The following is a 13320-nucleotide window of genomic DNA, read 5'->3' as shown; positions in this document are numbered from 1 at the left end:
TCATGAACATTTCTTACAAATCCCGATTCCTGCATTTTCTCTGCCCCAAGTGCCAGTTTCGGATTCCCTGGGCCAGCTGAGTGACACAAAGAAGGGACAAAGAACAGCTTAGAGGACCACCCCTCTGGATAACACCTGGATGCCGTCAGAGGACCTAGTGGACAGGGTGGGAAGAGGTTGCACATCAACCCCTTTGGCCTCGGACTGGTAAATAAGCCTGGCCTTGTACACACCCCTCTGCCCCTCTGCCCTCAGTGCTCACAGATACATGGTCTCCCAGGCTAGTTAGACCTTCCTGCAGGCACTAGACCATTCTAACTCCAACCCGGTCTCTTCCACTAAACACCCCTGGAGGCTCAACCAGATCCTTACTCCTCCAGGACCTCTGGCTGGAAAGGACAGCAAAAGAACAGGGTGGTGGTAAGCACCCAGGGGAGCTTCTGCTTCATGCCTGTGACCTGTGGAGGAAACCAGTCACCTATTAAGTAGCTGAGTGATCATGGGCAAGTCATTGATCTTTGTTCAGTATTCTTTGAGTTTCCCATTGGCAAAGTGGCCAGAAATAGAACATTCCTGGGATGTCTGGGTGGCCCAGTTGGTTAAGTGTCTGAGTCTTGATCTCAGGGTCATGAGTTGAAGCCCATGTTGGGCTCCACACTGGTCTTGGAACCTACTTTAAAAAATGATAATAATAAAATAAAAGGAAAGGAAAGAAATAGGAGCACCTGGGTGGCTCAGTGGTTGAGCATCTGCCTTTGGCTCAAGTCATGATCCCGGGGTCCAGGAATGGAGTCCTGCATCGGGTTCCCCACGGAGAGCCTGCTTCTCCCTCTGCCTCTCTCTCTCTCTGTCTCTCATGAGTAAATAAAATCTTAAAAAGAGAGAAAGAATAGAAGAGTCCTGGGAAGAAGGAGATGTGGGGAAACCTGCATTGTAAGCTCAGCATCTGGAAGCCTTCTCACACATTCTCCTGAGGCTCCACTATATGATGGTAGAGAGGGAACTGTCACCACCACACTGTCATCTGCCCTGGAAGTGAAATGCCTGAAACTAAATCACCTTGGCATCCTGACTTGGGTGAGCTGCAGTCACAGGCAGATTGGCTTTCAGAGCAGGTGACAGCCCAGGGGCCTTTCTCCTATCACTGGAGGCAGGCAGTCAGCTAACACTGCCTCACTGCTGGGATGGATCCTACTCCCAGCATGGCACCCCACGGCCGTCTGCCTGGGAGATGAACCCAAGCCGATCTTCACTGACATTAAATAGCCTTGTTCTGCTCCCACTGTTTCCATCTCAAGGATATCAATCCCTAGCCTGCCCGTGGCTATCAGACTTCTTTTTCAACATTTCCGTATCCATTTTCCAAACTTAGAAAGAGGCACAAAGCTCCAAGACGACTACTTTTATTTATTTAACTGACAGAGAGAGGGAGTGCGCGTATGGCTACAAGCTGGGAGGAGGGGCAGAGGGAGAAGGAGAGGGAGAAGCAGGAGCTGGGCAAAGTAGGGAGCCCAACGTGGGGCTCGATCCCAGGACCCTGGATCATGACCTGAGCTGAAGTCAGATGCTTAACCAACTGAGCCACCCAGTGCCCCTGTATCTACTTTTTAGATTTTTTTTTTAAGATTTTATTTATTTGAGATAGAGTCTGTGAGAGAGAGCATAAGCAGGGGAAGAGGCAGGTGAGGAGGGAGAGGAAGACTCCCACTGAGCAAGCCCAATGTGGGGCTCTATCCCAAGACCCTGAGATCATGACCTGAGCCGACAGTTCACTGGCAGAGCCACCCAGGTGCCCCTTAATTTAGAATTTATAGAAACAAGGAAAGGAGAATGATTGACTTACGTGGGAGGGGGTGTATGACTCACTGGGTTCCACAAAGTGGAGAGGGAGAAGGACTTTCCAGGTTGAGGGGGCTGCATGAGTCCAGCAGTGGAGGCCTAAGCCCATTGGCTAGTCTGGTACAGCTGGAGGGGAGATGGCATTGCCTACAGGGTGGAGGGGAAGTGGTAACAACTACAAACACCAAAGCCCATCCCAGTGGATGTGAAGTATCCCATAGATAGTGGGGAGTCACCAGACTTGTTTTAAAAGAGGAAACTGGTTTGCTGAATTTATGCTTTAAATCATTTTGGTAGCTGTGCAAGGGTGAAGTAATTTTTTAAAATAGATTTTTTAATAATAGTTTGAGGTTCACAGAAAAATTGAGCATATAATACAGAGAATTCCTATATACTTCCCTCCCCTTCCCATAGTTTATTATTTTTGTCTTGAATTAGTGTGGTATATTTGCTACAGTCAAAGAAGCAAGACTATGCATTAACTCAAGTCCATAGTTTATATTAGGCTTCACTCTTGTACACTTTTTTTTTTTTAAGATTTTATTTATTCATGAGAGACACAGAGAGAGAGGCAGAGACACAGGCAGAGGGAGAGGCAGGCTCCCTGCAGGGGGCTCAATGTGGGACTCGATCCCAGGACCCTAGGACCACGCCCTGAGCCAAAGGTAGACGCTAAACCGCTGAGCCCCCCTGGGGGCCCCTGTCTTGTACACTTCTATGGGTTTTGACAAATATGTAATATCATGTACCCACAATTATAGTATTAGAATCATTTCAAACCCCCTAAAAGTTCCCCCGCATTCCACTCCTGTTATTCCCAGTTGCGCCCTGTAAGCCCTTGGCAACCACCTACTGCGACACTGTTGCCTTTTCCAGAACACCATATGGTACATGGACTTTCCAGACTGGCTCCTTTCTCTTAGTCATATGTATTTAAGGTTCTTCTGTGTCTTTATGTGCCTTAATAGAGCAGTTCTTTCAGTAAGCCTTTAAAAAGTCTTTTCCTTTGATAAATATTTACTGTACTTCTGTATCAGTACTGATAGAAATATAATACGGGTCACAAACTTGCTTTTTCTAGTAGCCACTTTAAAAAGGCTAAAAAGAGGGCTCCCTGGGTGGCTCAGTGGTTGAGCATCTGCCTTTGGCTCAGGTCGTAATCCCCGGGTCCTGGGATCGAGTCCTGCATTGGGCTCCTGCAGGGAGTCTACTTCTCCCTCTGCCTGTGTCTCTGTTTCTGTGTCTCTCATGAATAAATAAAATCTTAAAAAACCTAAAGAGCAGAGCAGATGAAATTAATTTTAATAACACATTCTACTTAATATATTAAAAATACTGTCATTTCAGGATTTAATCAGTGTAAAAAGTATTGAGATATTTTATACATATATCTTTTGTACTCAGCCTTTTATTTTTTTATTTTTAAAGATTTTATTTATTTATTTATTTATTTATTTATTTATTTATTTATTTATTTATTTATGATAGACAGAAAGAGAGAGAGAGAGGGGCAGGGACACAGGCAGAAGGAGAAGCAGGCTCCATGCAGGGAGCCCGACATAGGACTCGATCCTGGGGCTCCAGGATCGCGCCCTGGGCCAAAGGCAGGTGCCATCCAGGGATCCCCTGCTCAGCCTTTTAGTATAAAATTCAGTGTGTTCTATTTTCAGCACGTCCCCACTTGGACGGGCCACATTTCCAGCGCTTAGCAGACACACGCAGCAGGACACAGCAGCACTGTGCTGGGTACTGAAGACAGAGCAGGGGACAAAAGGACAACGTCTCTGTCCTCACATAGTTGACAGTCTAGTCAATGATAGAGAAGTAAACACACCATTTTGGAGAGCGAGGTGTCCGTCTGTGGTATCATAGGCTGGGAAGCTGACTTAGTTTGCCGGGGCAGTCAGGGAGGCTTTTCCCAGGCTGGGAACCGAGGAGGAGGCATTAACCATCAATTATCTATTGCCACAATAATGTAGTATAACGAACCACTCCAAAATGCACAGGCTTAGCGTAATAACTATTCATCATCACTCCCGAGTCTAAAGTCACCTGGGCAGCTCGTCTGGCCCCGGGTGGGCTTGCACACGCGTCTGTGGGCAGCAGTGGGTCAGGTAGGTAGCGATGCCAATCCTGGCTTGGCTTGAGTGTTTGAGGCCTGCTGGCTGGACTGGCGTAGGATGACCTCAGCTCTTTTCCATGTGGCTTCTCAGGCTCCAGCAGGCTAGCCCAGGCCTGTTCTTACGGTAGAGGCGGGGACCCAAGAGAGAATGTGCAAGCGTTCAAGGTTTCCCAAGACTCCAGCTCAGAACTGTGTCACTTGGGCACGTTCCTCGGGCCGCGCCAAGCTACCAGGCCAGCCCGGATCCCGCGAGGAGCTGCGAAGTCCCATTACAAACGGTGTGCATTCGGGAGGGATGGAAAACTTAGGCGATTTCTGTCTTCCATCCTCTGTATTACTTAAAAGGCTTTCAATTCCACCAGGAAGTTATATGTAAAAAAGAATATTCTAAATTTGTATGTGACCAATAAAATGTCCTCAAAATATATAAACATGAAAATAGAACTACAGGAAGAAATGTACACGCTTGCTCCTGACGGTGGCTGGTTTCATGGGACCTTTCGCCATTATTGACAGGTCCAGCACACACAGACAGTTAGTGAGGACATAGAAGGGCCGAGCACATTCCCGAGGAATCCAGCGGACACATACAGCAGACGTTGTGTGTGAGGCTCCATTCTAGGTGTGCTGGGCATCTGGCAGTGAACAAGTCAACAATCCCTGTCCTCCTAGAGTTTATAGGCTGGTGGAAGCAAACAAATTATAAGCCAGTTAATAGGTAAGACAACTGTGAAGACTACCATCAAGAAAAACAAAGGGGGAAGGGGAGATGAATGCCAGGCTGGCAGGGAGAGGGACTTAATTTAAACGGCACAGTCAGGGTAGATACTACCGAGGAGACACCTGAGGCCTAAAAGCAGTGAGTCAGGTAGGTGCTTATCTCCAGGACTAGAGGAGGGAACAGCAGCACAGAGGCCCTGAGGAGGAGCTGGTTTGGCAGGTTCTAGCAGTAGGCACAGGCAGGCCTGGTAAGGTGTGTGCTCTGCCAGGAGTGCTCAGGGGCCCAATCACCCGTGGCTTCATAGTTCACAAGACTATTTTGGATTTTAGTCTTGGTGATGGGAAGCTCCAGGAGGGCTTTTGTTGGGAGTGGGGTGGGGAGGAAGGACATCGGGAGCATTGGGGTGAGAAGATGGCTGTTTGAAGACAATGGTCAGGTCGCCAGACCTTCAGAGGTTGCTGGGTACCAATCCTCGTCAGGCAACGCGTTCCCAGGGACCTTTCCTTGCTTTGCCTTTCAACTACTTAGACAGCAGTTTATTCCCCAAAGGATGTCACCATCTCAGGAGAAACATATTCCAATTATTCTGGAAAACAAGGTAATTGTGACTACAGTAGTGTTCATTTTCTCAATTCTCAGAATGAAAACCGATCCAAGGTGAGAACAAAGGGTAGCTGCAGGTAGCACTCCTCTTCCCCTTGGGAAAACCTAGTCAACTATTTATGGAGCTACAGGTTATGTGAAACTATTGTCAGTTCCAAGTCACTTTCAAGATACAATCTTACAACAAAGACAGAAGTAAATGGGGGAGCATTTAAGCAAATACTTACTGAGCACCTACTATGTGCTGATTTAGCAGGACAAAGATCCTTCCCCTCATTGGGAAGATAAACATGTAACATAAACACAAAAATATGTGATATGTTAGATGAGATGAAAATATAAAGTAGTGAGCATTAAGACTGGGGTGTTACAATTCAAAATGGCCTGCTTGGGAGGGGAGACTACTTGAAAAGTCCTTTCTACCTCCTATGGGCAGAACAAAGAGTAGGGTTGGGGAGTGTCAGGGAGGTAGGGGTAGGGCCTGGCCCTTACACAACCACTATAACATGCAAGGGTGGGATTTGTAATTTATAATTTTATTCCCCTTCCTAAGACAAGGAAACATTTCCTGTAACCAGTGTGATCATCTCTGACTTCTGGTTCTCTGAAGTGAATCGTGTAAATTGTGATACATTTTACTACGCACTATCAGAAAAAGTTTATAGGGCTCTATTTAGCAACTCCGGTTCTGACAGTTCCCATGCCTGGGCTAGAACAGAGACCCAACAATGGCAGAACAGATTGTTCTATTAGTTTTCTTTGCAGGATTTTATTTTTTCAGCCGAAACAAAGTATGAGTCCACCTGCGTGGCCCTGCCTGAAGAAGGCCCAGGGTTTGAATTTCCTCCAGGAGGGGCCTTAGAATATGCAGTCTTTATTTTTTTATTTTAAATATTTTATTTCTTTATTCATGAGACACACAGAGAAAGGGAGGCAGAGACACAGGCGGAGGGAGAAGCAGGCTCCATGCAGGGAGCCCGATGTGGGACTCCATCCTGGGTCTCCAGGATCACGCCCTGGGCTGAAGGCAGACGCTCCACCGCTGAGCCCCCTGGGCTTCCCAAATAGGCAGTCTTCAGTGTGAGATGCAGGAGAGCAGAGAGCCCTAGCACAGCTCCGTTCAGAATAGACTAAGCTTCCACAGACTAAACACACACGTATCATTTTGTATTAGATTCAACAGTGTCTGTAAGTAGTAATGGGTATCCCACGACCGGTACGAAAAGATTTGATTTCCTCATTAGCTACCAAGGGAGTAGCAAATGCCAACCTCTCAATTTCCTCACTTGTAAAACAGGGATAACAGGCAGGGATGCAAATGAAAAGCCTGGCATCATAGCTGTTGTATAATAGGTTCTCTCTCTCCCTTCCCCCATCTTAACAAAGATCAGAGATCAGGCATATCTATAGGCATCCTTTAAAAACTAGGGCTTCTCGATCCTTAATGTGTAGACCAGTTCCCTGGGGCATCCTGTTGAAAGTGCAGATTCTTTTTTTTTTTTTTTTTTAAGATTTTATTTATTCAGTTATAATAGACACAAAGCGGGGGGGGGGGGGGTGCAGAGGGAGAAGCAGGCTCCATGCTGGGAACCTGACATGGGACTTGACCCTGGGGCTCCAGAATCATACCCTGGGCCAAAGACAGGCGCTAAACCGCTGAGCCACCCAGGGATCCCCAAAAGTGCAGATTCTGCTTCAGTGGAGTTGGGGCCCGGGGTTCTGTATTCCCGACAAGCTTCCAGGGTAATGACATGCTGCTGAGCTGGGATCACTCTTTGAGTAGCAAGAATTTAACACAATGCAAATTCCAAAAACACAGTTACTGCACAAAAAGCCCCTCAGTGGGCTCCATGGTTTGTCTCTTTCTATAAAAAAATTAACTCTTCTACTGAATGCCTCATGTGGAATCACTTCCCCAACCAAGTAACCAGGCCAGGTCATAAAGAACACATCTTTTGGCGCAGGAGGGTTCACAGCACTACTTCTGCGGGAAGATCTTGCAATGGTCTCTCCACCGCTTCTGGCTTTTTGATCTTAGCCTTTTTCTCTGATGATAATTACCCCTTAATTAGCACCCACCACTCTGTCATCTGAGTAATTATAGTAAGTGCAGCTTGCACCTCTGCTGGCAATCTCTAAACGAAAAAATGATAAAATAAGATCCTGTATGCTGATGTTTTTTAAAAAGGCCCAAACTGACCCAAATACAAGTTCCTGCACACACTGCCCAACACAGACCCGCTATAATCCTGTAAGCCATCGAGAGCTGGTTTATTTTGAAACAACCAGGAGAAAGTATGGTCATGATATTTTGGAAAACTGTAGATGTCAGAATACAAATTTTGCCAGCTGCTGCAGCAGCAGCAACAGTGCAAAAGCAAAAACAATTCAGGCATTATAAAATCCACCTTAAATTCCTAGTGGGAAGGGCCGCAGGATCTCAGAAATTACTTTTTTTTCTTTATTCGGAGTTTCCCCGAATCTATTGGAGGAATCCGGTTAACTCAAAGCAGATTACCCACATTGGAGGGAGAAGGGGCGGGGTTTTCACTAGAAGCAATTAGTTTTCTAATTTCCCAGGTGCACTCTTCCATTCACCACCCACCCAACAGCAGGGCCGTCCAGGCCCGATGAATCATGCGCCTCTCTCAGCACGAACTGCCTGTACTACTTTCGAGAACGCTGTTTTCCCCACTGCAGTCTTAAAAGAAAAAAAAAAAAAAGACAGAAATCCTCCCCAAATTTCCAATTTCTGCATCGGGGATACACTGACACGGAAAAAAAAAAAAAAAAAAAAGAGCCCCAAGAGCACGGAGGAGCGCCCGGTGTAAGGGACATCCGAGGGGCTGGGGCCGCGGGCCGCGCAGGGATGGGAGGCGCGCCGCTGGCCTGCCTTGCCCCCTCGCCCCGCACCTGCAGGAGCCCTTTGCAAGTGCATCTCGGACTCCAAACGATCTTACAAAGCTGGCGAAACTTTTTTTTTTCCCTTTTTTTTTTTTTTAGTTCTTACGTAACCGCATCACCGTTATCACACCGCGCAAGGTCAACGGTGGTTCGTGTCGCCGGGGTCAGAGCCGGGGCGGCCCGGGCCGCAGCGGGAGCATCACCCGGCCGGGGTGACGTCACCCGCGGCCCCCGCCGTCGGGCCGCCGCCCGCCCGGCTCCCGAGCTCCCTGCTCCCGGGCAGGCCTGGCGCAGCTGCACCGCCCGCCGTCCCCAGGCTCCGGCGGGTCCCTGGGGGGGAAGCGATTGACACAGCTGCCTGCGCCGCGCCCCCGGGGCCTCTCCCGCAGCACCTGCGTCTGCCCGCGGGGGGCCGGGCGCTGCGAGCGGGCTGCGAGCCGCCTCCCGAGCCGCCGCCGCCCGCGCCTCCCGCGCCTCCCGCGCCTCCCGCCGCCGCCGCCGCCCGCGCCTCCCGTCGCCCGCTCCCGCGCCCCGCGCGCGCGCGCGCGCGGCGGCCTCGCGAACGCGGACTACAACTCCCGTCGGGTCCCGCGGCCGGGCCAATGGCGGGCGCCGGCGCATGCGGGGAGCGGCGCCTGCGCGGCGGGTTGAGTAAGCGGCCGCGTGATTGGCTGCGCGGCGCGCCGGCCGCGCGGGGCCTGTGGGAAGCGGAGTGACGGAGCGAGCGGCTGTTGGAGGAAGGAGGTGGGGGCCGGGAGCGCAAATGGCGTTGAGATGGTCCAGGGCCGCGTTCAAACTCCAGCGCTGACCACCCCCCGGCGGAAGCGGCGGCGCGGGAGGCGGCGGCGGCCTCGCGGGGGCCCGTAGCCGGCGCGGCGGCGGCCAGGGAGGCCTAGGCCCGGCGCGGCCGGCGGCGCTCGAGGCGGGGAGGGAAGTTGCGGGGCCGCCGCTCCCCCCCCCGCCGGGCTTCCTATTTACCCCGAGCCGCGGCGCGGGCTCCGACGGCGGCCGAGCGGCGCGCGGGCCGGGCTGCTCTGCCGCGCGGGGCCGCGGGGAGCGGGAGAGGCGGCGGCGGCCCGAGGCCCGAGCACCCGCCCGGCGCCGGGGTAAGTGGGGGGGCGCGGCGGGGCGGGCGGGGGCGGCCGTCGCTCGGGTGCCCGCGTTCCGAGTTGCTTCCGGGCCGGCGCTGCCCGCGGGGCCCGGCGGCGGGGGCTTCCGGGGCGCCGGGGGCCGCATCCAGGTCCCGGCGGGGCGCGGCGGGGGGGGCGCGGGGGGCGGGGAGGAAAGTTACGGCCCGGGGCGCCGGCCCCTCCGCGGCAACCCGGAGCCCGTGGGGGCCGCTGCGGACGCGGCCCTGCGCTGCGGGCGGACCTCGGCTGCCCCCCCCCCCCCCCCCCCGCCCTGCGGCCGCCGCCGCCGCCGCACTTGCCTGCACCTCGGACCCGGCCTGGGTCGGAAGCAAGGGCCCAGCGACCTGGGAAGACTTGGCCGCGAGTCCTGCGCCCCTCCCCGGGGCGGCGGAGCCTTGGGCGCCGTGCTCGGGTGCGGGCTCGCTCCACCCCCCCCCCCCCCGGGCTTGCACGCGCGCGGCCCGCCGGGCTCCCGCACATGCCATCAGCGCCGTCCCCGGAAAGACGGGGAGCCCTGGAGGGGGACCCGGGAGGACGGGGTGTTATGTAACGGGCGCCCGTGGCTCACGCTCAGCTCGGCGGCCGCCGGGTGCTCACCGAGCGTCGCCCCTGCGCGCCCTGCCCGTGTCCCCCCCCCCCCGCCCCCCTGCCTTTCCAAGCCGAAGCACCGCAGGCGCTGCTCTGTCCGCCTCCGAGCATCCAGGGCGCGCACAGGACGTGGAGTCTTAGGGGGACGGACGCGCGGTTGCTGCCACCTTCCACCGCCGTATGCCCAGGGCTGGTTTGCAGGCTCTGAACTCGCAGCAGGGCCGGTCCCGTGGCTCCTGGACCTCCCCCCCGCCCCCCTCCCCGGGCCCGAAGGAGCTTCAGTCTAGGTTTTTGGTCTGGCCTCTAGTCGACGTTTTTAGGCGATGACTGCTGTGTGAGCGTCTGCGAAAGGTTCCGGCTCCCGTGGTGTCTGCGCGCGGTGTGCGCGCCGGGGCCCCGCGCTCCCGCAGGACCGAGACGACCCGACTGCGTGGCCCCCACATGACCCCGGGTCCCCGGGCGGGTGGGGGCCGCACCCAACAGGCCATGCAGGCATCCCCCAGCCTGAGTCTGCCTTCTCTCAGGAAAAGGGTTTGCCACCTGCCTGAAAGGCCTGCACCACTGTTCTCGCTCCGCGCAGGTCTGTAGGACGACTCAACGGTCACTTTGTCAAGTTAGTTGGTCTCTCAAAAAAGGAGAGGGAAAGTCCTCCGCTGCACGCGTAGGAAACTCAGTTCACCAGCGACGGATGTTGTAAGAATTTAAGTTAGCAAAGGAAAAATGGGTTTACAGACCGAAATGTATTCCGTGTCATTCCTAGTGCTGTGTTTTAGATTTCAGAGTATGAAGAAGGTTGGCTTTTCAAGACCTACACAATGGTTTATTTTTCTCCCTAGATGATATTTAATATATGGATATTTAAACTTCAGAAGGTTGCAGTGTAGGAGATAGACAAGAATGGAGTGTTTAAAATGTACTGCAACTTGCTTTGAAAATGTTTTGCTCTTAATTTACTGTCCTGAAGTTTGTCATAGATGGGTTACTGTTCTGTAGACGCATCAGATGAGTACAATTTATCTTTTATAAAGCCGAGAGGGAAATAAACCTCTGCGTTTCTGTTGCTTCCTTTAATAGTCGGCAGGCCAGTGTAATTATGCTGCAGTTCACCAGCTTCAGTAACTCAGCAAGTGAGCACAGCACTAGAGGGACAAGGGAGACAGAACAAGTAGGGGTTCTTACCACAGGGAGAGGACCAGCTGGGGAATATTTTTCAAGTCACAGTTCAGACCACATGAGACAAAGAATCAGAATCTTTACGATTGTGTTAAAAAACTTCAGGTTCTAATAAATGAAAAATAATACATTTTTCTGGCTCCCCCCCCCCTTTTTTTTTTCCTTTATATGAATAAATGCTCTAAAGTTTCAAAGACCTGATTTAGTCAGTTATTTGATGTTTCTGAGATCCTGGAAAAAAATTTACATTTCGTGCTTAAGATTTTATGAGTAATAACCCTAGTCATATTATTATTTTTTTAAGGTAACAGTGATATTTATGAGAATTGTGCATAGATTAATTTTAAACTTAAAAAAATTGATGCTCTGTTACTAAGTTGGTACTGGGGATAAGTTGGTTAGTCATTATACTTGCTTACTTTGTCAATAGCATATGAATGTGTACTCTTTGAGATAAGGAGATTAAGATCTGGAAATCTATAGGATAAAAAAAATGAGTCCCTTTCTTTATATGCCCTTCCATATTTATTCAAGCATTTTTAAATGTTTGTATCTTGCATGTTGAAAAGCCCCATGGGGAGAATCCCTGGGTTCTTATTTTTACATTCAGTGTTAACATTTGTTAAGTATTTGGTGATTATATATATTCTTACTTTTTTTTTTCCCCCCCACAGAGAATATGAAACAGGTGTCAAAATGACATCCAGATTTGGGAAAACATACAGTAGGAAAGGAGGAAATGGCAGTTCAAAATTCGATGAAGTCTTTTCCAATAAACGGACCACCCTTAGCACAAAATGGGGAGAGACCACATTTATGGCTAAATTAGGGCAGAAGAGGCCCAATTTCAAACCAGATATCCAAGAAATTCCGAAGAAACCTAAGGTGGAAGAAGAAAATACTGGAGATCCTTTTGGATTTGATAGTGATGATGAGTCTCTACCAGTTTCTTCAAAGAATTTAGCCCAGGGTAAGGGTTCCTCTTACTCAGAATCTAGTGAAGCTGCTCAGCTGGAAGAGGTCACTTCTGTACTTGAAGCTAATAGCAAAATTAGTCATGCAGTGGGCGAAGACAGTGTTGTATCTGATAAATGCTTACTTTTGGAAGAAACTTTGGTTGGGAAAGAAAGGAGCACAAACCGAATCTTAGAAGATGATGCAAGCAGAAGTAGCTGTGCTAAATTAGCGACTTCAGGTAAGTTTTGAATTTCTTTATCCTGAGCCAGAAGAGCTTTGTGTAAGCTGTTTTGGTAAATGCTTTAAATTCTAAAATACCGTGCTTCTTGGGTTCTCTTTTTGCATTTATGATTAATGGGGACTATAGACACTCTTGTAGAAGAGACCTAAGAACTTTAAAGAAACCAATTGGGGGTTGAAATTTTACTTAAGCAACTTGGATATGAATATGAATCCAGACTGTTTACTCACCACATTTTGGGAACAGTTTTTCCTATGTCTCCAACTCTATTTCCATTAAGAAGCATCTCTTTTTGTTGTGTTAGCGTGACACAGTATCTCGTTTCTGCTACTGTGGAGGGTTTGTATTGTTACTGATAATGGAAATAAGATGAGCATTTACAATGAGGATTAAGTTTAGGAGTGTTAGGCTTTCCTTCAAACCTAGTTTGGAAAGATTAAGGGGGTATTGTGGAAACATTGAAGAATTGAACTTCATTGCAATTTGAGATTTATTTGGAGTCTGGTGCTGGTAGCAACTTGTATTAATAGATTTTAATCCACAAGATCAGTTGTAGTTTTAAAGTGTTAATTTGTAAATCCGGCATCTAGCGTTCATTCAAAAAAAAAAAAACCAGTATGTTTTGTCTGTTGTACCTCTACTCCTTTTGTAAAAGATTTGAGACTTAGAGTAAATGGTAAAAGTGCAATTAATTAAAAGACCGAAGAGCTAAGATCAGAGATAGCAGGAGAGATAGCCTGCTTGGTTTATTAGCAACAGGACAAGGATGGCACTGTAGTTGCAAACAGACCTTAGTTTTTGACTTCCTGGCAAAGTTTGGTGATACAAAAAGTTATGTAGATCTCCTATTTTGAAAGGAAGGAAGAACAAAACTTTCCTAGTACTGAATTCTCAGGAGTTTGCTCCCCTGAGGCTTAATGTAAGTGCTTCAAACAGTATAATAAAAGATGTTGCCTTGCATAGTTTTACGAAAAATGCTGAATGTTTTTCACTCTTTTTCTCACCCTTGGATGAGAGGATGAGCCAGCTGTTATTGTCATTC

General features: G+C 49.9%; 1 protein-coding gene and 1 long non-coding RNA gene across 7 annotated transcripts in view; one reads left to right on the top strand and one right to left on the bottom strand.

The window, feature by feature from the left end:
- Positions 1-4175: 4175 nt before the first annotated feature.
- Positions 4176-5649, bottom strand: LOC140598634 (uncharacterized). The gene is made up of 3 exons (XR_012001140.1): positions 5513-5649; positions 5129-5268; positions 4176-4643 (listed from the first exon to the last, which is right to left on the bottom strand). It is a non-coding gene; the product is annotated as an uncharacterized lncRNA (long non-coding RNA).
- A 3141-nt stretch (positions 5650-8790) lies between these two features.
- Positions 8791-13320, top strand: part of WAPL (WAPL cohesin release factor) — an 80390-nt gene continuing 75860 nt past the window's right edge. For 2 of the 6 annotated variants that reach the window (XM_072756413.1, XM_072756411.1), the window contains exons 1-2: positions 8942-9295; positions 11755-12275. In XM_072756413.1, the coding sequence (XP_072612514.1) occupies positions 11777-12275 (499 nt within the window). In that variant the 5' untranslated portion in view covers positions 8942-9295; positions 11755-11776. The other 4 variants (XM_026005802.2, XM_072756412.1, XM_072756414.1 and 1 more) reach the window with 4 other exon arrangements.

This window comes from Vulpes vulpes, chromosome 4 (genome assembly GCF_048418805.1).
Source record: "Vulpes vulpes isolate BD-2025 chromosome 4, VulVul3, whole genome shotgun sequence".
Classification (NCBI taxonomy): domain Eukaryota; kingdom Metazoa; phylum Chordata; class Mammalia; order Carnivora; family Canidae; genus Vulpes; species Vulpes vulpes.
The sequence above is the reverse complement of the archived record's forward strand: the minus strand, read 5'-3'. Positions and strand labels throughout refer to the sequence as shown.